This window comes from Saccopteryx bilineata, chromosome 12, assembly GCF_036850765.1.
Source record: "Saccopteryx bilineata isolate mSacBil1 chromosome 12, mSacBil1_pri_phased_curated, whole genome shotgun sequence".
In the NCBI taxonomy this organism is placed as follows: Eukaryota; Metazoa; Chordata; class Mammalia; order Chiroptera; family Emballonuridae; genus Saccopteryx; species Saccopteryx bilineata.
This window is the reverse complement of record NC_089501.1, coordinates 4,238,349-4,265,852: the sequence shown is the minus strand read 5'-3', so window position 1 is coordinate 4,265,852 and position 27,504 is coordinate 4,238,349. Positions and strand designations below refer to the sequence as shown.

Below are 27,504 nucleotides of genomic sequence, written 5' to 3'. Positions count from 1 at the left end.
GTTACATCTGAAGTTGAATGATATAAAGTGTCCTCTTCACATAAGTATTCAATATCTGAATTGCCACACTTATATAAAGTTGCAAAGAAATATAAAATTATTAATACAAGAAAACTGTCACAAATAAAAATCGACCACTTAAAAATGTAGCCCATCTTCAAACATCCCTCAAGCTTAATACTAGTACCTAACCCTTCCATCATGTTGGTATCTCTGGTCAGTTATCCAGTGCTTGTCTGATGTGGTAAATATCACATGGTTACAATGTAGGTAGAAAGCAAACCTATCCATACAAAGCCACTGACCAACGAGGTCTTGCCAACTTGAACAGAAAAAAAAAAATCAACAAAGCTTTAAAAGAAAGTAACTGAAATATTCATGAATTAAAAGATTTTGAGTCTGACCAGGCGGTGGCACAGTGGATAGTGTTGGGCTGGGATGCAGAAGACCCAAGTTCGAAACCCCAAGGTCACCAGTTTGAGTGCGGCCTCATCTGGTTTGAGCACAGCTCGCCAGCTTGAACCCAAGGTCGCTGGCTTGAGTAAGGGGCACTGGGTCTGTTGTATCCCCCTGAATAAGGTACATATGAGAAAGTAATCAATGAACAACTAAGGTACCACAACGAAGAATTGATGCTTCTCATTTCTATCCCTTCCTGTCTGTCCCTATCTGTCTGTCTCTCTGTCTCTGTCACCAAAAAAAAAAAAAAAAAAGAAAAGAAAAGATTTTGAGCCTGACCAGGTAGTGGTATAGTGGATAGAGCATCAAACTGGGATGTGGAAGACCCAGGTTCAAAACCTCAAGGTCACGGGCTTGAGCATGAGCTCACCAGCTTGAGCATAGGGTCGCTGGCTTGAAGCCCAGTGTCACTGGCTTGAGCCCAAGGTCGCTGGCTTGAACCAGGGGTCACTTGCTCTGCTGTAGCACCCCCCCCCCACCCTGGTCAAGGCCCATATGAGAAAGCAGTCAATGAACAAGCAATCATTGAACAACTAAGATGCTGCAACAAAAAATTGATGCTTTTCATCTCTCTCCCTTCCTGTCTGTCTGTCCTTATCTGTCACTCTCTCTGACTCTCTCTCTGTCTCTATAAAAAAGAAAAAGATTTTGAAAAAACTGATGAAATCCTTAAATATGTTTGTAGAAATGTTTTTTTATGTAATTGAAGTATGAGAGACACTGACTTATCAACTTAAAACTTTGTCAAGAAAGTTACGCCAAAAATAAATAGTAATTTGCTCATTGTTATTCTAGGAATTTAGTTCACAGTGGTTTTATAATCTATCTTTCTGTCAAGTAAGATAAAAAATGGCTTACTTTTATGTGTTATTTTTATTTTTCAAGATAAAGCCCCAATTCACCTTCTTTCCCACTACCTTCAGCCCATAGACTGAAGATTCTGGTCCTTGATTAGTGGCCTTTTCTGATATTAAGTCTCCTGAAGTCATGAGCACATTAAAAATATAGATAAATATTTTTATCTACTCATATCAGCTCCAAGAAACCAACTTTGCCTTACTACCTCAACATCTAACAGGCCTGTCCTCCCATCTCCTCACTAAACAGTAATTTCCTCATTGTTATTCTAGGAATTTAGTTCACAGTGGTTTTATAATCTATCTTTTTGTCAAGTAAGATAAAAAATGACTTACTTTTATGTGTTATTTTTATTTATCCTTCTGCAGGAGGAGGAGGAACTTGACCTTTTCAACACATAAGATTTTTCTCAAGTTTATTTCTCTAGCAAAGTATGCAAAATTTAAATGGAAGCCTTAACAGAATTTTGTCTGGAGATATTAGGTTAAAGGTCCATGATAAGATTGATCCAGTATAAATGTGAAGGGTCCATATCACCCACAGTGACGACTTTCACTAACAGCGACTGACATTGTCACCCTGTCAGATGCTCCTACTCGATCCTAAACCTTATTGGTTTTGAAGTGCTTTATTTCTGTAATAACTATTATAGAGTGGGTTCATCTCACTGGTTTAAAAATGACAAATGTATATTGGCTAGAAGTAATTAAGTCACTAGCTTTTAAGAAAGGTACTCATGAAATGGATGGCAGTTAGAAATGAAGACTTTTTCTTCCTCCTTACTGAAAAACAATTGTTTTTTATTTACCTGAAAGTCAAGATAAACCAGACCAGCTAGAATTATAATTTATATAAAACAATTGAGATATTATGCATAAAGATATATGTAACTTGGATTTTATATTTCTTTTTTTTTTTCAGTAAGAAAGACAGAGAGAGAGACAGATAGGGAGATAGGGACAGACAGGCAGGAAGGGAGAGAGATGAGAAGCATCAATTCTTTACTGTGGCACCTTAGTTGTTTATTAATTGCTTTCTCATGTGCCTTCACGTGGGTGAGGGTGGGGCTACTACAGCAGAGCGAGTGATCCCCTGCTCAAGCCAGCAATCTTGGGCTCAAGCCAGTGACTTTGGGATTCAAGCCAGCGACGTTTGGGCTCAAGCCAGCAACCATGGGGTCATGTCTATGATCCCACGCTCAAGCTGGTGACCCCACACTCAAGCTGAAGAGCCCCTGCTCAAGCCAAATGAGCCCATGATCAAACCTGTGACCTTGTGTTTCAAACCTGGGTCCTCTGTGTCCCAGTCTAATGCTCTATCCACTGCATCACTGCCTGGTCAGGCTGGATTTGTATTTATGAAGACTTATAGCCAATAAATATACAGAAAATCCATTGATTACTGAGAATTCCAGAGGTTTTAAAAGACAGAACTCATATCTACAATGAATCTGCAATCAAGGTCTTTCTCATTTATATGAATGTGTGTATATGTCCATTTTTCTCTGTTGAATGTATTATTATATAACATAGATGTCACAGTTATAAATATCTACTTTTTTTTAAACCTGACACAAGTAGGCCATATATTATAGCAATAACAGATGGGTAATAAGAACGAGAAATAGAAATTCTTCATCATACTTCCTCGGATCATGGCAATATTACTTCACCTTCCCTTCCACGCATACTAACCTCACCTCAACTAAAAAAAATTATTCTTTTATGTTTCACCTTTATAAAATATTCCTAAAACTGATTTTATTTTGGCTTCCAGCAACAGTTGACAGTTCTCTTTGTATTTTTAATTTTTGTTTTAAGATTTCAAGTGCAAATTTTGTGCCAATATTTATAAAAAGCACATGGCACATAGAGATGAGAATTTCCCTTATGAGACTTTTAAATCAGTTCTGACTCTGTGAATAGTATTTTAAAACCTGAAACACTCAGAGGGGAAAATAGGAAGTATTTTCACATGTGAAAAGGTCAATGGGTCTGGACGTGTCTGGATACTTACTCTCTCACACAGCTCTTCAAATGTGCAGTCGGCAATGGTTCCACAAGCTTTATTCAGCCGCAGCTCTCTGCCTTGCACTTTTAGAATCCTTGGTCTAGTTACTATGGGAACATGAACAAAGACTCAATCTTGTCTGGATAATTACTATAAAATTCATCTCTTACAGATAGGAAATGCATAGCTTGATGAATAATAGCACATGATTCAACACATAAATTAGACAAAATGCTGATACAATGACTGCCACTTGAGCGTGGCATCAACCCATATACAGCAATGGAACTTATTAATTGGTCAGTGGAGATTGGGCATTGTGTTCTAAATGTATTCTCTTTCAAGAGAAATTAACTTACGTACAATCATTTTGTTTCTGAGCCAGCTCATCAAACAACTTATCCATGACAGCCTCCACATCAGCTTCACTTGTGCTACAGTGAAAAGAATAATAGAATATGAAATTAATAACACTTGAAGCCAACATCAAACAGCTGCCTGAGCCTGCTTAGCTTTTTGCCCATAAAATAAGAGAACAGGATGTTATGCTCTAAATACAAACATTAGATTTACAATACACTTAAAAGCAGAGAATATTAACTCTCAGGTAGATGATTCTGTCTTATTTGCATACACTGAAAGACTTCTGTGCTTCTGGCTGTTTCTAGTAATGAGACCATACAGGCAGAGTAAATCCATTAATACTCTGTGTACACAATGAGGAGAAAGGCTCCTGGTTCTCTCTTGCATGCAAAACAAAAGCAAATAGACAAGGCAGTCAAGCAGCCAGCAAAGTATCCTTTGAAATCTCTGAGAGGGTACATGTGAAATTAAACATTGAAGCTGTGTTTTTAAAAAATCACGTCAAGCCACTGACTGAGAGGATCAAACATACAGAACTAAATTACCAGCTTCAAACTATCAACTTGATCTGCACATCAATAACTTTATCAGACTTTGAGTATAAGGACAACTATAAACCACGGAGCTTCTCTCAAAAGTGTCCTTGTCAGAAATTCAAGAAAACTCGTTCTGTGATGCCCACCATCCTAACTACTAGGAAGTTAGTCTTATCAAAGAATCTTTTGTATTCTAATTAGAAATCACCATATGGTTTAGGGAACCAATGTATATAAATGTGATAATACTATGGCCTTATTCCTCTCACCTTATTTTCAAGAGGAGTTGATAAATTAACAGTGAATAAAATAAAATAACTAGCAGAAGAAATAAATGCTGTTAAAAAAAAAAACACAAGTGAAAATGGAAGTTTATTTCAACTCTATCTACATACAAACTTAGGATGCCCCGCCAATATGCTTCATTTTAACACACAAATCACTGTTATCTAAGTGTGGAACCACATCCATTTTAATAAAGTCTTATTGAAAATTAATATGACAAATTATTTTCTCTTTAAAATAAGATTAAATTAAACCATACTAGTTTTCTGCCCTAAGCTAATTATCAGGTGGCAGATATTTAACACACAAGCACTTAATTCTTCAACTGTTCTACAGTAAATGCCTTTATAATGCAACAAAGCACACAGTTATAGAGAGTACGGAATTGTCATATTCCAAGTAATAACCACTCCACCTCAAAGGATCTTAAAAACATTACTTGCAATATTTAACTTTTCATGAGAAATGCTATTTGACTTACATAAAGCCTTGGACAGCATTTGAATAGAGCCGTATTAAGATAATAATAACACTACAGAAAGAGTGATTATAGAAACCAAAAAAAAAAACAAAAAACTTTAAAGGTACAAAGAAATCACAGAAGCCAATGTAAATGGCAATGCCCCTGCCAAGCTCAGGTATGTGTAAATGGCTGTGCCAACATCATTCTTGGTACTTCATTTGGAACCACTTCCATCTTGCAGTGGCAGTGTACACATGCACAACTGTTAGAAAAGTGAGCTACCATTTAAGAGATATAGAAAGGAGAGAGTAATGCCAGCCACCCAAGACATCTGCTAGCTTTCAGAAAGTTAAGCTCTCCTTAGGACAGGCATGTTGCCCAATGTAGACAAAGAACTAATTCTGAAAAATTATCACCAAGCCAGAAAGTTACACTTTTTTTTTGTATTTTTCTGAAGTTGGAAACGAGGAGGCAGACAGAGTCCCGCATCTGCCCGACCGGGATCCACCCGGCATGCCCACCAGGGGGCGTCACTCTGTTGCAACCAGAGCCATTCTAGTGCCTGAGGCAGAGGCCACAGAGCCATCCTCAGCGCCCGGGCCAACTTTGCTTCAATGGAGCCTTGGCTGTGGGAGGGGAAGAGAGAGACAGAGAGGAAGGAGAGGGGGAGGGGTGGAGAAGCAGATGGGCGCTTCTCCTGTGTGCCCTAGCCGGGAATCAAACCCGGGACTCCTGCACGCCAGGCCAACGCTCTACCACTGAGCCAACCGGCCAGGGCCAAAAGTTACACTTTTAAAAGCATATTTGGTGAATAAACAATAGCTTACAAACTTCCTCAAAAGGGGTTTCTTTTTACTCTGTGATGTAAAATACTATGATGTTAAAATGTGGCTCACTAGACTTTAGTCAGGCCAAATATTCTTTGTCATCTATGAAACTACTATTGTGATTTCATCTATGGTGACATTATATGTGAAAGTACACAATTATTTTAATTATAACAGCATCTTATAAGATTTTTATTACGTTATCATAAAAAGTTACTGAGAAGTTACAAAACATAAAAAATTTTATTGGTGTCAAGTGGCCTAAAAATAAATATTTGTAAAAGCAGATTATGTAACTTACAATTGAACAGACTTAAGCCAACTTGCATTTGACTTCAGGAAGTAAGTTCTACTGACCTTCTGGCAAACAGGAAACTTATCGTCACATTGGCTTAAAAGCAAAAGGGGAGGGGTGACATCACGGAAATGGCGCCGTGAGAAGCACGTCCGACAGCTCTCCCCTAAATCACAACAAATTTATCAACTAGAAACAGAAAAATTTATCCTCGGAGCATTCCAGAGTTCCACACAAACTGAAAGCAAAAGGACTGTTATCACTTGAATCTGAGAGATGAGGGTGTGGAGGAAGCTACCGCAGCAGCCACGCTCATTCAAGCCGCGAGGGAGTGCGCCTGCGGTGAGTCAGCCCATATACTTGGGAACCGCGAGCTGCCACCACGAGCGGCCGCGCGCGCCCGGTCCGGTTGAGCACTGCTGACGTTCCCAGCGGCCCGCACACTGCGAGTGGGGGTCGCCAGCCACCGGTGCCCAGAGCAACCCATTCGCGCGTGTGCCTTGGGCATTCCACGCGCCCAGGGCGCCCTGCTGGCCCGCACACCCAGGGGGCTCCATTATCCTGCGCCTGGTGCGGTCCAGCCGCCAGCAGCGGGGCGAGTGGGAGAGGCTTGGGAGATTCTCTCCGTGGGCGGGGCACCTCACCCAGCCATTCAAGCTAACAATCAAGCGTTGGGGGAGGGGCACGCGCAGGCAGCCTAAAATACCTTCGGAAGCACAGCTGCGACCCAATCACTGAAATTAGCTTAACCCATAAAATCTGCGCACCCTCGGTTCTAATTGATAAGATCTCTCTCAGTTCAGCGATCCAAGACAAGAGGCGTGATATTTTTTAGTGCCTCTCGCTAAAGGGGCGGGGGCAACTTCTGACTGATAGAGCCTCCATATTCAGGGATAAACGCTAACAAGAAGGACTTGGCAGATAATAAGGTCTATACTACACTAGTCGTAAGCAGAGACTAGTGCCTCTTCTTCCCTGCAAAAACAGGCTACAAAGTGTGGAAAGCCTGGGTTGAGAGGTCCAACTAAATGATAGGCGCTGAACAGTCACCTTGACAACAATTGACTCCCACCCCCGCCTGATTACACTGGAGGCCCTGACTGTCAGAGCCTTTCCCAAAGCCTTGCACTGAGTGGGGATAGAGTGGGGATTTCCCAGCTCTTTGAGCCTCTTACTCCCCAGGCAGAAGCAGTTGCAGCCTTATAGCTGGATCACCAGGCTGCTAATTCAGAAAGGGGGGACTAGGAGAGAGAATCCAGGAAAGCAAACTCTCTCATCGTTGGACCCTGCAAACGCCAACAAGCCTTTACTTCCAGCAAGACTAAAGCCAATTATATGACATTGCCATAGAATCCCATCAACTGCAAATCCCTACCTAAGAGTGACACAGGGGCAAAGCCTGGGGTACAGAGTCACCGACCAGGAAGAGGGAGAGAAAAGAAAAAGGAAGAAGTTAACCTCTCAAAATCAAGAAAAACCCACAGACTTTACAACTTGATCCACTAATTTTTTTTTTGTTGTTGTTGTTGTTGTTTGTTTCTTCTATCTTTTTGCCTTTATTTCCTCCACCTCGGTCCTTCTATTCTCTGCCCATCTTATGCTTCCCCTTTCTTGAACTACACTACCCATGAGTGTTGCATTTTATTTTTCTTCTTCATCCTCACCCTCCTTTAAGGTTATACTCCAAAACACTTAACTCTCACTCTCTCCTCTTTTGTTTTTTTTTTTGTCTTGCTTTATTTTGTTTTTTTTCCCTCCTATTTTATTTCTTCCTTCGTTTTTCTCTTTTTCTTATTTTTTCCTTTCTATTCGTTTTTTCTTTTCTCATTTTACTTTCCTCCCATATAATCCTCAATCACGAACAAATTAGTTAATTTGGGACTCAAGGCTTTTTTTTGGCTTTATTTCTCTTTTTTGCTTTTGTTTTTATTTTTTTTTCTCTTGTTTGTTTATTTTTGTGGCATTTTGGGTCCTCCCAACCCAAGGTCTCCATTGTATTTAGTCTTCGCTCCACTTAATACAACAGATTTTAACTTATTATTTTTATTTTTTCTTCTTTATTATTCTTTTTTGGTCCTTTTTTCTGATTCCCTCTTATCCCTCTCATTATATCTCTTAGTTGACCATCACTTAAAAGCAAATCATCTTATGCTTGTCTAAGATTTTCTTCCTTTTTTTTTTTTTTTTTTTGCATTTAGTAGGTCCCTACTCCCTTTTTTTGCCCCTTGAACTCTTCACCCCAAATCAGGCCCTCCATTATAGGCATGATATTTCCCTGAGGAGGGGAGAGGAGGGAAAGAGAAGAGAGAAAAAAAGGGGGAAATAATAAATTATTACTGTTTTTTTTTCTGGGGTGTTTTACCCTTTTTTTTTTTCCTTTTACTCTTTATTAATTCTAATTAGTGCTATCAATAAGACCACCCTCAGATGCCGATAAGAAAGAGGAAATCGAATATTATGGATACAAAAGAAAGAGAGGTAACACAAATAGATGTGGAAAAATCTATGGAGAAAAGACTTAACATATTGGAAGCCTTGGAGCTAAATGACAGAGAATTTAAAATAGAAATCTTAAAAATACTCAGAGATATACAAGAAAACACAGAAAGGCAATATAGGGAGATCAGAAAACAACTCAATGAACACAAAGAATATATTACCAAGGAAATTGAAACTATAAAAACAAATCAAACAAAAATGAAAAATTCAATTCACGAGCTGAAAAACGAGGTAACAAGCTTAGCTAACAGAACAGCCCAGATTGAAGATAGGATTAGTGAAATAGAAGACAAACAACTTGAGGCACAACAGAGAGAAGAAGAAAGAGACTCAAAAATAATAAAAAATGAGAAAGCCCTACAGGAATTGTCTGACTCCATCAGAAAGAATAACATAAGAATAATAGGTATATCAGAGGGAGAAGAGAAAGAAAATGGAATGGAGAATATACTCAAACAAATAATAGACGAGAACTTCCCAAGCCTGTGGAAGGAACTAAAGCCTCAAATTCAAGAAGCAAACAGAACACCAAGTTTTCTTAACCCCAAAAAACCCACTCCAAGGCACATCATAATAAAGATGACACAAACCAATGACAAAGAAAAAATTCTCAAGGCAGCCAGGGAAAAGAAGAGTACAACATATAAAGGAAGGCCTATTAGATTATCATCAGATTTCTCAGCAGAAACTCTACAAGCTAGAAGAGAGTGGACCCCAATATTTAAAGCCCTGAAAGAGAGGAACTTTCAGCCAAGAATACTATACCCATCAAAGCTATCCTTCAAGTATGAAGGAGATATAAAAACATTCACAAATACAGAAAAGATGAGAGAATTTATCAACAGAAAGCCCCCACTCCAGGAAATACTAAGGGGGCTTTTCCAACCAGATTCAAAGAACAAAAGAAAACAACACCACAAGTAACAGCTCCACCAAGAACACAATAAAACCAAACTTAAACTGTGACAACAAAGGAAAAAAAGGGGGGAGAGGATGGAGATTAACAGTAGCAAAGGACGATGAAGTGCAGAAATACTTATAAGATAGGGTACTACAATGAATATAGTAGGTACCCTTTTCATTATTTAATGGTAACCACCCTTAAAAAAACCACCACAAAAACACTTGACTTAAAAAAGGTAGCAACAGAGGAAAGAAGTATGGAACACAAACAAACAAAAACAAATGATAGAAAAACAAAAGAGAAGAATCAAACTAGATACAAAACTAACAGAAAGCAATTTATAAAATGGCAGTAGGGAACCCACAAGTGTCAATAATTACACTAAATGTAAATGGATTAAACTTACCAATAAAAAGACACAGAGTAGCAGAATGGATTAAAAAAGAAAATCCAACTATATGCTGCCTACAAGAAACACATCTAAGCAACAAGGATAAAAACAAATTCAAAGTGAAAGGCTGGAAAACAATACTCCAAGCAAACAACACCCAAAAAAAAGCAGGCGTAGCAATACTCATATCTAATAATGCTGACTACAAGACAGAAAAAGTACTCAGAGACAAAAATGGTCATTTCATAATGATTAAGGGGAAGTTGAATCAAGAAGACATAACAATCCTTAATATATATGCACCAAACCAAGGAGCACCAAAATATATAAGACAGCTACTTATTGACCTTAAAACAAAAACTGACAAAAATACAATCATACTTGGAGACCTCAATACACCGCTGACGGCTCTAGATCGGTCATCCAAACAGAGAATCAATAAAGATATAGTGGCCTTAAACGAAATACTAGAACACCTGGATATGATAGACATCTACAGGACACTTCATCCCAAAGCAACAGAGTATACATTTTTCTCTAGTGTACATGGAACATTCTCAAGAATTGACCATATGTTGGGCCACAAAGACAATATCAGCAAATTTAGAAAAATTGAAATTGTACCAAGCATATTTTCTCATCATAAAGCCTTGAAACTAGAATTCAACTGCAAAAAAGAGGGGGAAAAACCCACAAAAATGTGGAAACTAAACAACATACTTCTAAAAAATGAATGGGTCAAAGAAGAAATAAGCGCAGAAATCAAAAGATATATACAGACAAATGAAAATGAAAATACGACATATCAGAATCTCTGGGATGCAGCAAAAGCAGTAATAAGAGGAAAGTTCATATCACTTCAGGCCTATATGAACAAACAAGAGAGAGCCGAAGTAAACCACTTAACTTCACACCTTAAGGAACTAGAAAAAGAAGAACAAAGACAACCCAAAACCAGCTGAAGAAAGGAGATAATAAAAATCAGAGCAGAAATAAATGAAATAGAGAACAGAAAAACTATAGAAAAAATCAATAAAACAAGGAGCTGGTTCTTTGAAAAGATCAACAAAATTGACAAACCCTTGGCAAGACTCACCAAGGAAAAAAGACACAGGACTCAAATAAATAAAATCCAAAATGAAAGAGGAGAGATCACCACAGACATCATAGAAATACAAAGAATTATTGTAGAATACTATGAAAAATTATATGCCACCAAATACAACAATCTAGAAGAAATGGATAAATTCCTAGAACAATACAACCTTCCTAGACTGAGTCATGAAGAAGCAGAAAGCCTAAACAGACCAATCAGCAGGGAGGAAATAGAAAAAACTATTAAAAATCTCCCCAAAAATAAAAGTCCAGGCCCAGACGGTTATACTAGTGAATTCTATCAAACATTCAAAGAAGACTTGGTTCCTATTCTACTCAAAGTCTTCCAAAAAATTGAAGAAGAAGCAATACTTCCAAACACATTTTATGAGGCCAACATAACCCTCATACCAAAACCTGGCAAGGATGGCACAAAGAAAGAAAACTACAGACCAGTATCTCTAATGAATACAGATGCTAAAATACTAAACAAAATACTGGCAAACCGAATACAACAACATATTAAAAAAATAATACATCATGATCAAGTGGGATTCATCCCAGAATCTCAAGGATGGTTCAACATACGCAAAACGGTTAACGTAATACACCATATCAACAAAACAAAGAACAAAAACCACATGATCTTATCAATAGATGCAGAAAAGGCTTTTGATAAAATACAACACAATTTTATGTTTAAGACTCTCAACAAAATGGGTATAGAAGGAAAATATCTCAACATGATAAAGGCCATATATGATAAACCATCAGCCAACATCCTATTAAATGGCATAAAACTGAGGACTTTCTACCTTAAATCAGAAACAAGACAGGGTTGTCCACTCTCTCCACTCTTATTCAACGTGGTGCTAGAAGTTCTGGCCAGAGCAATCAGACAAGACAAAGAAATAAAAGGCATTCATATCGGAAAAGAAGAAGTAAAGCTATCACTTTTTGCTGATGATATGATCCTATACATCGAAAACCCGAAGGACTCCACAAAAAGATTATTAGAAACAATAAACCAATACAGTAAGGTCGCAGGATACAAAATTAACATACAAAAGTCCATAGCCTTTCTATATGCCAACAATGAAATATTAGAAAACGAACTCAAAAAAATAATCCCCTTCACGATTGCAACAAAAAAAATAAAATACCTAGGAATAAACATAACAAAGAACGTAAAGGACCTATATAATGAAAATTACAAAGCATTGTTAAGGGAAATCGAAAAAGATACAATGAGATGGAAAAATATTCCTTGTTCTTGGATAGGAAGAATAAATATAATCAAAATGGCCATATTACCCAAAGCAATATACAAATTTAATGCAATTCCCATCAAAATCCCTATGAGATTTTTTAAAGAAATGGAACAAAAAATCATCAGATTTATATGGAACTATAAAAAACCCCGAATAGCCAAAACAATCCTAAGGAAAAAGAATGAAGCTGGGGGCATTACAATACCTGACTTTAAACTATATTATAGGGCCACGATAATCAAAACAGCATGGTATTGGCAAAAAAATAGACACTCAGACCAATGGAACAGAATAGAAAGCCCAGAAATAAAACCACATATATATGGTCAAATAATCTTTGATAAAGGGGCCAACAACACACAATGGAGAAAAGAAAGCCTCTTCAACAAATAGTGTTGGGAAAACTGGAAAGCCACATGCAAAAGAATGAAACTCGACTACAGCCTGTCCCCGTGTACTAAAATTAATTCAAAATGGATCAAAGACCTAAATATAAGACCTGAAACAATAAAGTACATAGAAGAAAACATAGGTACTAAAATCATGGACCTGGGTTTTAAAGAACATTTTATGAACTTGACTCCAATGGCAAGAGAAGTGAAGGCAAAGATAAATGAATGGGACTACATCAGAATTAAAAGTTTTTGCTCAGCAAGAGAAACTGATATCAAAATAAACAGACAGCCAACTATATGGGAACTGATATTTTCAAACGACAGCTCAGATAAGGGCCTAATATCCAAAATTTACAAAGAACTCATAAAACTCAACAACAAACAAACAAACAATCCAATAAAAAAATGGGAAGAGGACATGAACAGACACTTCTCCCAGGAAGAGATACAAATGGCCAACAGATATATGAAAAGATGCTCATCTTCTTTAGTTATTAGAGAAACGTAAATCAAAACTACAATGAGATACCACCTCACTCCTGTTAGATTAGCTATTATCAACAAGAAGGGTAATAGCAAATGTTGGAGAGGCTGTGGAGAAAAAGGAACCCTCATTCACTGTTGGTGGGACTGTAAAGTAGTACAACCATTATGGAGGAAAGTATGGTGGTTCCTCAAAAAACTGCAAATAGAACTACCTTATGACCCAGCAATCCCTCTACTGGTATATACCCCAAAACCTCAGAAACATTGATACGTGAAGACACATGTAGCCCCATGTTCATTGCAGCACTGTTCACAGTGGCCAAGACATGGAAACAACCAAAAAGCCCTTCAATAGAAGATTGGATAAAGAAGATGTGGCACATATACACTATGGAATACTACTCAGCCATAAGAAATGATGACATCAGATCATTTACAGCAAAATGGTGGGATCTTGATAACATTATAAGGAGTGAAATAAGCAAATCGGAAAAAAACAAGAACTACATGATTCCATACATTGGTGGAACATAAAAATGAGACTAAGAGACATGGACAAGAGTGTGGTGGTTACCAAGGGTGGGGGGGGAGGGAGGACATGGGAGGGAGGGAGGGAGAGAGTTAGGGGGAGGGGGAGGGGCACAGAGAACTAGATAGAGGGTGACGGAGGACAATCTGACTTTGGGCGAGGGGTTTGCAACATAATTTGATGACAAAATAACCTAGACATGTTTTCTTTGAATATATGTACCCTGATTTATTAATGTCATCCCATTACCATTAATAAAAATTTATTAAAAAAAAAAAAAATCCATCAAAAAAAAAAAAAAAAAAAGCAAAAGGAGCTAGTGTGTTTTGGTTTCATTAGATGTATCTATATTGATATAAAATAAATAAGGACACTATGAAAGGAATTCTTACCAGAAAGGAATATGTTCATAATCCCTTAACACATGATTTATGAGATAACACTAGTCTTCCCACATTTCACTCAGATTTCAGATTTCTCTACTTAAGAGGATTCATCAATCAGAGTTCATTAATTTTTTTAAGGCTGAGAATTAGAAAAGTCAAAAGAAAAATTAAAAATTACCTACCTAAATTAGTCTAAAGGATTCAATTTACTTATTATGCAGGTTCATTACTAGTTTAAACATCTTTGAGTATGTTTGTAATTCTAGTGAAAATTTGGGGTGATTCTGAATTATTTTTATGTGTCAGACAGGGAACAACTAAAGAGCTTTCATTTGTTGAGCAAGTATCATATAGCAGTGAAATATACCTATACTATCCTCACCTCACTATATAGTATGTTATCCTGTTTTTAGAAAAGAAAACTGAGACTCACAGAATTAAGTCACTTACCTATCTCAATACATAAAAATTTAAATTTTCTCTAACACAGAAAATATTATAAATAAAATACATAAGCATATTAAACCAGGAAACACAGTGGCAACATTTATGGCATACAATTAATATTACCAATGTATTAAAATACTCCAACAGATAAAAAAAAATTGAATACGCCAGTAAAAACACTGACAAAGGAAAACTGCATTTAAAAGATAGATCAATGGGCAAGAAGCACATATAAAATTGTTCATTTTTATTAGTAACAAAAATGCAAAATAAAACCATGAGATGCCATTCTCTTATCCAAACTGGCAGAAATAAGGAAAAGATAAAATTCCCAGAGCAAGCATAAGTATGGGGGGAAGGGACCCTCTCTGCACTGCTGGGAGGAATTCAAAACTGGTACAAGATTCCAGGGCAACCAGATCAGCTGTAATAAAAGTACTAAAAACATGCACATTACATCACCCAGCTATTACACTCATAGGAATTTCGCCTATAAAAATAATAATGGTTAACAACTATAAGGATGTTTGCTGTGACACTGGTAATATCAGGAACATTTTTAGAAGAACCTAAATGTCCAACGATAGGAAATTTGGTGAAGGACATTTGTATACAGCCATGCAATGGAATATTATGCAGTTTTTGAGTGCAACTTTCTCCTCTTGTCCTGAAATTGCAAATAAAGCCCAAAGCTAATGGTTGTAAGTGCTAAGTATCTGCAAATTCTAAAGAGCACCACCAGTGGACCGCCAATCACTGGATCTAGATTTCCATTCCAATGGTTAAATGAGGAAGCGAACCAGCCCTACTCCAAACATCCCCCTTCTAGTCCCCGCATCACAGTGTCTTTGTAAGGAGGTGAAAGGGGATCAGGAGTCATGGGCCTTCATGTCTAGGATTTGTGATAAGGGCATTTTCCCTCCCTTCTGCTTAGGAAAGGAGAGGGTGACTTACCCTCCCCAAAGACGAGTGATGTGGGGGAAGGCTTCTCTAAGAGAATCACTTGGAAAAATCCGGGGAGTCTGGAGGAAGAGAAGACTAGAGTTGATTTCCTTAGTTGGATAAGAAGAACTTTAGCAGGTTAAGAAGTCAGAATGTGGAAGGTGGGGAGCTGAGCCACGATGAAGCAAAGCAGTTCTCACTGAAAAACCCTCTGAAGATTTGGCACTGCTAGATAAACTTGAAGACACAGGTAAGGGCTCAGGCTAGAAACTCTCTGATAATAAGACAAAGGTAATTCCTTAGATTCTCTCCCTTTACCTGGACAGCCATATTCCTGTACCTTCTCTCCTGGCTGGGAGGACAGTATTAACAATGAAGAGAGGGGGAGAGATACCATACTGAAAACCTAGGTATTAAACAGTGAAACCAACAGTCTCTGCCTCTTCAGCAGATCCCCACCAGCCAAGCTTCTGTCCCAAGAAGCAGATGGAAAGATCGGAGATAACTGAATAGCCAAGAGAGAGATGAAGATACTGGCACTGAGGCGTTCTTCAGTGTAAACCTGACCTGCCACCTGTCCCCTACCCCTCCAGTAATGTGTTCTATGCACACAGAACTTCTACTTACCTTTCTAGTGCCTCATTCTTAGGTGTGAATGGACAACCAAGTATTTCTAGGCATTTAAGTAAAGCCTCTAGGATAAAGATAAAATAAAATATAAAAATAAATAAATAAAAATAAAATTCTAAAAATGGAGGAAAGAATCTTGGAAGAAGAAAATAAATAAATAAATAAATAAATAAATAGAGACCAGAAGGGGGAAAATATACTCTAAAATGCCTAGACAGAAGAGAATATTGCATCCACAATACAAAGAAGGATGCTGTAAGGTAAAAAATATAATAATAACAAACCAATTACTGTGTAAGAAAGAGCTCTAAAATTGACTACTAAGTAAAAAATTCAGGAAAGGAACTGGGAGAAAATGTTGAAGCAATCTTTCAGATTATAGAGCAAAAAAGATAGAAAATGGAAAAGATAATAAAAGAATGAGAAGATCAATCCAGAAGGTTCCATATCTAATCAAAAAGTTCTAAAAACTATGGAGAAAATAAAAAAGGAAGAAATGAAAGAAAAAATAAAGTTAAGTTTCCTAAAACTGAAAAGACATGATTTTTATAAGTTGAAGGGGTCCAATGAACTCCCGGCACAAAGAATGGAAATGAAAGCTCCAATTCAAGGTACATTATCACAAAAGCTCAGGAAATCACAAATAAAAGGAGAACATTCTAAAAATTCAAGAGGAAAAAACAGGTCAAATAAAAAAGGTCAAGAATCATTCACAACAATTCACATCAAACTCTGAAAGAGCAATAATGACAACTTGAAGATAATAGTATAGTGTCTAAAATTTTTCTAAGAGAACTTTATTGTCAAACTATACATGCCCAGTCAAACTATTAATCAAGAAAAATAAAGGCATTTTCAAATAGATGAGCCCTCAAAATATGTATTTCCTATGTAGCCTTCCTGGGAAGATACTAGAGGGTGTTCTCTATCAGAACACAGAGAAGGATTCTATTTCTAGTAGGACCAGGTAAGCTCCGTCGCAACTGGCCCTCCAGCTGGTAGCAGCAATAAACGCTGGACAAAACATACTACAAGACAGGTAACCTGAAGGCACTGCACAGTGAACAGAAGCAAGCAGAATCTGGAGGGAGCTGACACTTGTGAAAAGGGAAGAACAGGGGGAGAGTTAACCATTTACAGATTGCAGACAGTAAAGTCAGTACTGCTCAGGGCAACTAAAACTTCAACAGACTACTTGTGGTCTTTCTGGTGTGAAGAACCAGAGGAACTGACTCGTGTGTGTGTGTGTGTGTGTGTGTGTGTATGTGTGTGTGTGTGTGTGTGTATGTGTGTGTGTGTGTGTGTGTGTGTGTGGAGTACCACACAGCTGGAAAATCAGAGAATCCCAGAAAAAGTGTTTCCAAGTTCTTAAAAAATATTAATCTTGAAAATTTCCTGAAATCCTAAATTATTCTGTATTTATCTCAATACTTTGTTTTCAAATAATGAGTGTCCATAATATATAACAAACAGTGAATCATTTTTCTAGTATAGGTTACACTAAAAGTTTCAGGAGTTTCCTGTTAAATGACAATGTAACAAAAAATTCATGGTTTATCTCTATAATAGACCAATTAAGTATAACAAATTTACATATTTCAATAGCATGTAAATAGGATCTCTATCTGATGTAGTCTTTTTCTGCAAGTAGAAAACATGAAAATGAAACATTAACAAAATAAATTCAAAATACAACTATCTTAAAATTTAAATACCTCAAGTATTTACTATGTAAAAGTTATTTTTAAAATTAATGTGGTTTTGTTTGTTGTTTGTCTCAGAGAGAGAGAGAGAGAGAAAGGAAGAGAGAGAGGTGAGGAGGAGGAGAGAAAGGATAAGCATCAACTCGTAGTTGCTTCACTTTAGTTGTTTTTTTATTTTATTGATTGCAGGATACTCAAAATGAGCTAGTGACCCCTTGCTCAAGCCAACAACACTGGGCTCAAGCCAGCAACCTGTGGGCTCATGTTAATGATCCCGCGCTCAAGCCAGCAACCCCGTGCTCAAGCTGGCAAGCCCATGCTCTAGCCTGCAACCTTGGGGACTCCAACCAGGACCCTCAGCATCCTGGGCCAATACTCAATCCACTGCACCGAAACCAGTCAGGCTTAAATGAATGGCTTTTTAAATACAAGCACTAATTACCTAACTGATAGTCCTGATCTTTGCTGGCAGAGAAACCTTTCAGGTAGAAGGAAATGTCAGTTTGCAGGCACTGATCAAATCATTAAGAATGTGTCCTAAATCGTTTTCAAGTTGGACGTTAGGGTACATATTGCTTCACATAAGCTCATTTCCCTAATTAATATGAGTATGACTTCTTTTACTCAATATTGCCTCCTTAAAGATCCTATCCCCAAATATAGGCATATTGGAGGTAAAGGCTTCACTTATGAATTTTGGAGTGACACAACTCAGTGTTATAACAATGAGCATTTGTGTAGTTTAGAGTTGGGGTTTCTATGAATAGCAGTACTGTGAACAGTCAAGTACATGCCTTTCATAAGCTTATGTATACATGTCTGTTGGGTACATAACTGGAGTGGAAGTGCAGCTTATAGAGTGACCCTCTGTTCAGCTTCGTAGACACTGTCGGTTTCCACAGTGGTTGGAGCAGCTGATTCTCTCACCTGCAGGGTACAGAGTTCCACTTGTGCCACATCCTTGTCAACACTTGGTATTTCCCAGCTCTTCCATTTTAGTGATTATGGTAAATGTATTTATTATACATTATTTTAATGTAAGTTGCCTCAAATTGTTTTGGAAATAGGTGAGGCATAAAAAAATACATATACTATTTAATTAATAAAATAGTTAATCCAGAAGGATTTTCTAATTAATGTCATTATACATAAAAATTTGAAATCCATTTTTAAAAACGTCTAACATTGCTTGACTTTTTAAAGTAAAAAATGTTAAGATTATAACTTTATTATAATAATTTCAGTCAGAGAAATGTTTTGAACTTCAAAACATGAAAGAAAAAAAAAAGGTATTTATATTCGAGAAAACTGGAGTGACAGCAGCGAGTCTGTGACACACCCGCGCCCTCCTGTCAGTTTCCCAGTGAAACTACTGTGTATTTAAATATACAGCAACGTTACTGTATACTAAAATCTGTACTCAGAAATACAATCATGCCTGTGAAATAAAACAAAAAAAGCAAAAACCAAAAAAAACAAACAAACAGGGTCAGGTATTTTGTTTTGTTTTGTTTTTTAACCAAGTGTTTGGGACACAAGACCTAAGGTCAGCATATTCAGGAAACAAGTGTATAAAAAATATACATGGATATATAGAGATAATAAAAATGTAAATACAAAATAACCTGGAGATGTTTTCTCTGAACATATGTAGCCTGATTTATCAATGTCACCTCATTAAAATTAATAATAAATAAATAAATAAATAAATAAATAAATAAATAAAAGTGCAAATAGTAATTCAAATTACAAACATAGCTGGAAAATATTCCAGCCTGCTCAATAAAAGTTGAGGAGGTGGCCCTGGTCGGTTGGCTCAGTGGTAGAGCATCGGCCTGGCGTGCAGAAGTCCTGGGTTCGATTCCCGGCCAGGGCACACAGGAGAAGTGCCCATCTGCTTCTCCACCCCTCCCCCTCTCCTTCCTCTCTGTCTCTCTCTTCCCCTCCCGCAGCCGAGGCTCCACTGGAGCAAAGATGGCCCGGGCGCTGGGGATGGCTCCTTGACCTCTGCCCCAGGCGCTAAAGTGGCTCTGGTCGCAACAGAGCGATGCCCCGGAGGGGCAGAGCATCGCCCCCTGGTGGGCGTGCCGGGTGGATCCCGGTCGGGCTCATACGGGAGTCTGTCTGACTGTCTCTCCCCGTGTCCAGCTTCAGAAAAATACAGAAAAAAAAAAAAAAAAAGTTGAGGAGGTACAAAACCTGGTAGTCAATAGCAATTGCATGAAAAACATACAGCTTAAAGATGGGACTAAATTAAACATGTTTGGTTTGTTTTTTTTTTTTTTTCAGTGTAAAACGGAGCTACATTCAGAGTTTTTTTGTTTTTTTTGTTTGTTTTTTTTGTTTTTTGAGGCTACAAGAATATCATGTCACATAGCATGGAAGAAAATGTTCTGTTCAACTTTGTATAGTTCCATTTTAACCACAAAGAAGCATATCTTAAGGAACGGTGACTTGGGTAACATCAAAATGATCTGGAGAAAACACAGAAATTAAGCTCAGATGTTATGAACCGTATCCCCTTTCTTTTATTAGGGGAGACAGAAACATAAGCTCTTACAACTGAGTAGCGATAAAGAATTTAAGTGACTTCCTTTAATTCTGGGTAATTGCTCCAGTGGTGAGATGCTACTGTATAGTAGTCCTATGTGCAGGTAAGATGCAAAATAGAAAATCTGCCCACAGATAATCAAGTGTCGAGCACAGTGAGAGAATTAAAGTCATTTCTGAAGTGAAGTCACTCTTTTCATAAGCTTCTTGTTGGGAAGTGGGGTTTTGGGGGCAGAAGCAAAGCATGAACTCTCTTTTATAATTTCCTCGAAATATCCACCCATTTCATCACTTCTTTCACCTTTTGTTAAGATCAGAAACGCAGTGGAGGGACTGCTTTCTATTTCCTGTTGAGGAGTACCACTGTGTCTTTAAGTCAAAAAAGCCCTGGATTCAACCACTATTTCGTTGCCAGGAAATTTGGCATCAACTCACACAGGAATCCTGTGAGTACAGTACCCTGAATTAAAAGCCTGATTGCTTTGGAAGTATAAGAATCATGATTTATTTTTCCACGTCATATTAATAAGCAGGGTAAAGTAGCCAGTCATTCCAATTCAGAGAAATTTCTACAGCTGAAATAAGGCATTCAACATCAAACTTCAACTCAAGAAACAGAACACGTTAAAAAAAAAAAAAAAGACCTTATTATTGCTGGATCGTTTGAAATTCTCAACAAAAAAATCCCAAACAAGTGGAGGTTTCTAGAAGAGGGTCCTGCATGAATTTAAGTGGAAATTAATTTCTTTAAGAACCTTCCACTTCATTAGGATTGACTCAGGGGAACAGAATGCTACCCACACTTTGCCCCTTCATCCCCTTTTAAAAATCAACAGCTTGTTAAGGTACCAACAAGTAGAATAGGGTTGGCTTTTCTTGGTCCCTCTCTCCATGTTCTCTATTCCACAGAGCCAAAGTTGATTCAACGAGGGAGAAATTTCCCCTTCCTCTTAGAGTGTCTGTGCCAAATTTCCCTGGCAGGGAGCCTTCTCACTCTACTGATTCCTTGTGCATTCATGCTGTATGCTCTTTGTGCTCACACCAAACATAATCTGGGGCTGGAGGCAGGTCCAAGATTAAGTTGGTTTATACTTGCTTTAATATAAAACAGGCTTGGTTGCATTTCAAATGCTGTAGGCTTGTTTTACATAACGGAATCAGTTGTTAGGATGGATTTTGTCCTAGTATTTATCTTCTTCTCAATCACTCCAAGGCTTAATTGACTGTTCAGAGATCCATTTCAGTCTCTAAATTTCCCACCCTTCTCAATCACCTGGAGAGTAACTTACCCGGTTCCATTAATCTTGACCTGTGTATAATACAGAAAGTGGGATCTAGCACCTTTTGCTCTCAAATTCCAGACCTTCACCACCCCCTTCTTACCCCCAAACTCCATATAAAATTTCTATCAAATTTATATATTGCATTTCCCCACAAATTAATCAGTGATATAAAATATAGAATTGCAAGTTGGTAGATCTAAAAATATTTCTTTTTCATAAAATTTCAGAAAGGCTTTAGTGATTAAAGATTTTTAAAAAGATTAAAAAGCTAGGGAGTAAGAAGCGCTAACTCCTCTTCAGGAGAAGATGGTCACATCCACCTGGGAAAGAGAAGACAGGCAGTTTTAATATCTACAAAGGGTATATGCCAAGTAACTGAAGACCTAGGACTTTCGCCAGATCAGCTTTTCTAATGTTGAAGATTGACCCTTAGTTATAAATATAATTTATTTGAAGATGAAATAACAAGAAGATAATAATTCTAAAGAAATATAAAAAACCTTACTCTGTACTTTTATGTGTATAAATATATGTGTTATCTACTCACATATATATTGTGTATCTAGCTACACTCTACTAGATGAGTACAGCCATCCAGTTGAATATTTTATCAATGTGTTCAGCTAGAAATGGCGGGCCAGCATTATTCTGGTCCTGAATGGTCTCCTGGAAAACAAACACTGTGATATGCTATTGTCAAATGACAGTTCACAAGTTCAAAAAAGGAATAAAAGATAAAAGTGGTGCTGAGCTGATAGAACCTGAAACAAAATGAATTTCATTTGATGCTGTACCACTTTTTAGGTAGTGTTTCAAAGTTTCAAACCCTTGAAACTAATTTTAATTCACTAGTCCTTGAGTTAACACAAGATTAATAAATATTTAAATGTGCATCTAAATTATATCAAATAGGACATTTTCATGATTTTAACAGACAAAATAAATAGCCAACCTGACTATGCCCTACAGGATATAAAGCAAAAAGTGGTTTTTTGCTTGTTTGGGGTTTTTTTTGTTTTGTTTTGTTTTTTACTAATATACAGTTAAAAGTCTGTAATATCAAAGAGACTTTCTCATTCATAAAATATCAGCAGGTATTCTTATGAGAAAGATACTACTGTGCATCTACTTTTGAGAATAAACTATAGTTCCCCCTATAGCAGTGTTTTCCCTACAGGTGGCCTGCACAGATTCATTACCATTACTGACCTTTGCAACATACACTGTTTCATTTTGAATTTGAAACATTTCAATGTTAATGAAACTTTATACTTCTTATAGGGATAAATACTTCACTGTTACATTAAAAAAACATTTATTGCCTGACCAGGCGGTGGCGCAGTGGATAGAGCGTGGGACTGGGAGGCGGAAAACCCAGGTTCGAGACCCCAAGGTCGCCAGCTTGAGCGCGGGCTCATCTGGTTTAAGCAAAAGCTCACCAGCTTGGACCCAAGGTCGCTGGCTCGAGCAAGGGGTTACTCAGTCTGCTGAAGGCCTGCAGTCAAGGCACATATGAGAAAACAATCAATGAACAACTAAGGTCTTGCAACGAAAAACAGATAATTGATGCTTCTCATCTCTCTCCGTTCCTGTCTGTCTGTCCCTATCTGTCCCTCTCTCTGACTCTCTCTCTGTCTCTGTTAAAAAAAAATAAACAAACAAAAAACATTTACTTATATGTGGAAATTAAACAGCACACTTCTAAATAACCAAAAGGTAAAAAAAAAAAATCAAAAGGGAAATTAGAAAATACTTTAAGACAATGAAAATGAAGACACAACATACTAAAACTTATGGGATACAACTAAAGTTGTGTTTACAGGAAAATTTATAGCTGTAAAATTTATAGCTCCATTAAAAAAAGAAAAAACTCTCAAACCAACAACTTAAGTTTCCACCATAAGACTCTGGACAAAGAAGAGAAAACTAAACCAAAAACAAGTGGAAGGAAGAAAATAAGAATAAGAGTAGAAATAAATCAAGTAGAAAACAGAAAAATAAAATATCAAATCAACAAAACCAGATGGTGGATCTTTGTAAAGGTGAACAAAATTGACAAACCTTTAGCTAGAAAGAACAAGGAAAAAAAAGAGAAGACAACACTACCAAAATCAGCAAAGGAAAAAAGGACATTATTAACGACCTGATGGAAATAAAAAGGATTACAATAAAAAGGATTACAAGGGAAAAACTACTAGCAAATGTACACCAACACATAACCTAACTGAAATGAAAAGATTCCTAGAAAGACACAAACTCTGAAACTGACTCAAGAAGAAAGAGAAAATCTAAATAGAGGTGGAGAGCACACTTCCCAACTCATTCTATCAGGTCAGTACTACTTTAATAGCAAAACCAGAGAAAGATATCACCAGAAAAGAAAACTAGTGACCAATATCTTTTATGAATATAAACACAAAAATTCACAACAAAATACTAGTAAATGAAATCCAGCAACATACAAAAAGAATTATATATCATGACCAAGTGGGATTTATCCCCAAAACACAAGGTTGATTTAAAAACCAATAATAAAAAGACAAATGACTCAATTTTAAACTGTGCAAAGTTATCTGAAGATCTTTCTCCTAAGAAGATATACAAACAGTAACACTCACATGAAAGATGCTCAACATCATTAGTCAGAGAAATCAAAATGAAAACCACAATGAAACTCTATTTCACACTCACCAAGGCTTGAGTGTTTAGGTTGAATTGTGTTTTGCCAAAAAAAGATGTAGAGGTCCTAACCCACAGTACCTCAAAAATTCTTTTATTGAGAAATAGGGTCATTGTAGATATAATTAGTTAAACTGATGAGTCCTTAATTCAATATGACTAATGTTTTTATAAGAAAATGAGAGAGAAACATAGGATGATGGCCATATGATGACAAAGGCAGTGAATGGAGCAACACATTTATATGTCAAGGAACACCAAGTATTGAAGGCAAACAACAGAAGCTAGAAGAACCAAGGAATGTTTCTCCTCAAAAGATTTGGAAGGAGCATGACCCTGATTTCTGGCCTCCAGGCATGTAAGACAATAAATTTCTGTTGTTTTAAGTCACCCAGTTTGTGGCATTTTGTAACAACATCCTAAGAAACTAAGATAGATGTCTACATATAATCAGAAAGTGTTGGCACAGATGTGGAGAAATGGAAACTCTCATACACTATTGGTAGAACTATAAAATGGTGCAGCTGCTTTGGAAAACAGTCTGGAAGTTCCTTAAAAAACTAAATAGAATTACCATAACCAGAAATTCTACCCCTAGGTTTATACAAGAGAAATAAAAATATAAGTCCACATAAAATTTGTACATGAATGTTCATAGCAGCATTTCACACAAGAGCCAAAAAGTAGAAATAACCCATATACCCATCAACTGCTGTGTGGATAAATAGAAGCTGCATATGTAGACAATGGAATATGATAAGAAGGAATGAAGTACTGACACCTGCTATACAGCATGGATGAATCCTAAAACTATTATGCTAAGTGAAAGAAGGCAACCGCAAAGGACCACATCATTTTATAATCCCATTTATATAAAATATTAAGGAAGCAGATCTATAGAGACAGAAAGTAGACTAATAGATTGTCTGAGCTGGTTGGGGGACAGGGATATCTCTGAGGAGAAAGAGGGGATGGCTAAGGAATGTGGGGTTTTCTGAGGTGATAAAAATATTTTAAAATGAATTGTGGTAATGGTTACACTAGTCTGTGTATACACTAGAAGTCATTAAACTATACACTTTAACACAGAATTGTATGGCGTGTGAAGTATAGCTCAATAAAGCGGTTAAAAATAAAAATATCTTTATCACACCTAACAAAGTTAACAATAATTCTCCAATGTTACAACACATTCAATTAGTGTTTGCATTGCTCTGATTGTCCCATCATTTTTTGTTTTGTTTTTGCTTCTATTCTTATAATTTGTTTGATTCAGGATCCAAATAAGCTCCATAGACCACAATTGGCTTTACATGTTCTTTTTTTTTTTTTTTTTAACTTTTATTAGCATTTACTTAATGCTGAATTTACCCTCGGGCCATAAAGTATCTGTTTCTCCAGTTTTTTCTGAGATATCTTTATCTTCTGTGCAACCTCCTCTTCTGGTTTAGAGACAATCTGTTCTTTTCCAGAAGGATCATCTCAGTGTGGTAGAGACAGCTCATGTATGAGTTCATCCACCCATGAGCTCTGTTAATTCTGTACCACAACTTGGGAGCTTTGTTCACCTGAATGTGCTCAATGACCAGAGAATCTACATTTAAACCCCTATATTCAGCATTACTCTGTATTTTTAACCATGTGCAGAAAAATTCAGCGCTCTTTTTGGGCCGCTGACCCTGTGTCCAGTGCCATTGTTTGGCCTGAGCACACCTACCAACTCGACCATTGCAACGACAAAATGACAAACATTGCTTCTTCAGATACTTGATAACTTTTTGATGCATATGCTTGATAGCCTGGGAAATTTCATGATTATTTTTAAATTAGACACAAAGATTTTAATTTCTTGGTTGGCATGATTTTGTGGGGTTTTCTGGGTCAAGTGAACAGGGAACCATTGTCAGAGGTCACCTCAGGCCACTTATGGGAAGAGGTTTATATGATCTTCAAGTCTCTTTTAAACTATAGGTTCCCTCTCCATCTATCTCATTTTCTTATTGATTATTGAAGAAGCAATTTAGTTATGTAATTTTTAAAAATCTAGTCTACATTTTAAAAAAAATTATTGTTTGATTTTAACCAGAGAAGAAGGGAGAAAGAAAGAGAGAGAGACATCAATCCATCCCTGTATGTGTCCTGACTAGGGATCAAACCATCAACCTCTGCATTTCGGGCCAATGTACTAACCAACAGAGCTATCTGGCCAGGGCCCTAGTCTATATTTTTTTTTTCTTTTTTTTTTCTTTTTTTTTCATTTTTCTGAAGCTGGAAACGGGGAGAGACAGTCAGACAGACTCCCGCATGCGCCCAACCGGGATCCACCCGGCACGCCCACCAGGGGCGACGCTCTGCCCACCAGGGGGCGATGCTCTGCCCATCCTGGGCGTCGCCATATTGCGACCAGAGCCACTCTAGCGCCTGAGGCAGAGGCCACAGAGCCATCCCCAGCGCCCGGGCCATCTCTGCTCCAATGGAGCCTTGGCTGCGGGAGGGGAAGAGAGAGATAGAGAGGAAAGCACGGCGGAGGGGTGGAGAAGCAAATGGGCGCTTCTCCTGTGTGCCCTGGCCGGGAATCGAACCCGGGTCCTCCGCACGCTAGGCCGACGCTCTACCGCTGAGCCAACCGGCCAGGGCTATATTTTGATTAATATACTCCAGTGATATCATTTTACATATTCCATTGTCTCTAATATTTCCTATAAATTGCTCAAATTCATGTTCCATTTCTCTAGCAATTAAATTTATAATCATTAACTAGGTCCAAATTATGATGGTTTTTCAAAATGGTAATATTCTAGACCTATTCAAATTCTTGTTCTTTTATCATTTGTTATCTAGAAACCTTCACGGTTTTCACACAATGGATGTCAGGCAATGATCTCTGAGGGAAAGGAAGCAAATAAGGTGAGCCCCAATTTACTATCTGGTGAGAGTTTCTAGGTTTCAGGAGAGGGAACCCAAACAGATCCCAATGGTCTCTGTGAGTTCAGAAAACAGAATTTAGAATTTTGGAAGGCCTTGGCAGCTAGAATTTACAAGGTAGAATACCAGAATGAGTTACACACAGAGAGAAACAGACAAATCCATAATTATACTTGGAAATTTCAACATCTCTATGTCAATAATTGATAGAAAATGTAGAGGAAAAAATTCAGTGAAGGACAGAAGACTTGAACAATACTATCAACCAACTTGACCCAAATGACATTTAATGA

General features: G+C 37.4%; 1 protein-coding gene across 3 annotated transcripts in view; it reads right to left on the bottom strand.

Annotated features, from left to right (window-relative positions):
* Positions 1–27,504, bottom strand: part of AFG1L (AFG1 like ATPase) — a 244,127-nt gene that overhangs the window by 43,903 nt on the left and 172,720 nt on the right. For all 3 annotated transcript variants that reach the window (XM_066248232.1, XM_066248231.1, XM_066248230.1), the window contains exons 9-10: positions 3,691–3,761; positions 3,334–3,434 (exon numbers count right to left, since the gene is read on the bottom strand). In XM_066248232.1, coding sequence (XP_066104329.1) covers positions 3,334–3,434; positions 3,691–3,761 — 172 coding nt within the window. The remainder of the gene's footprint in view (positions 1–3,333; positions 3,435–3,690; positions 3,762–27,504) is intronic.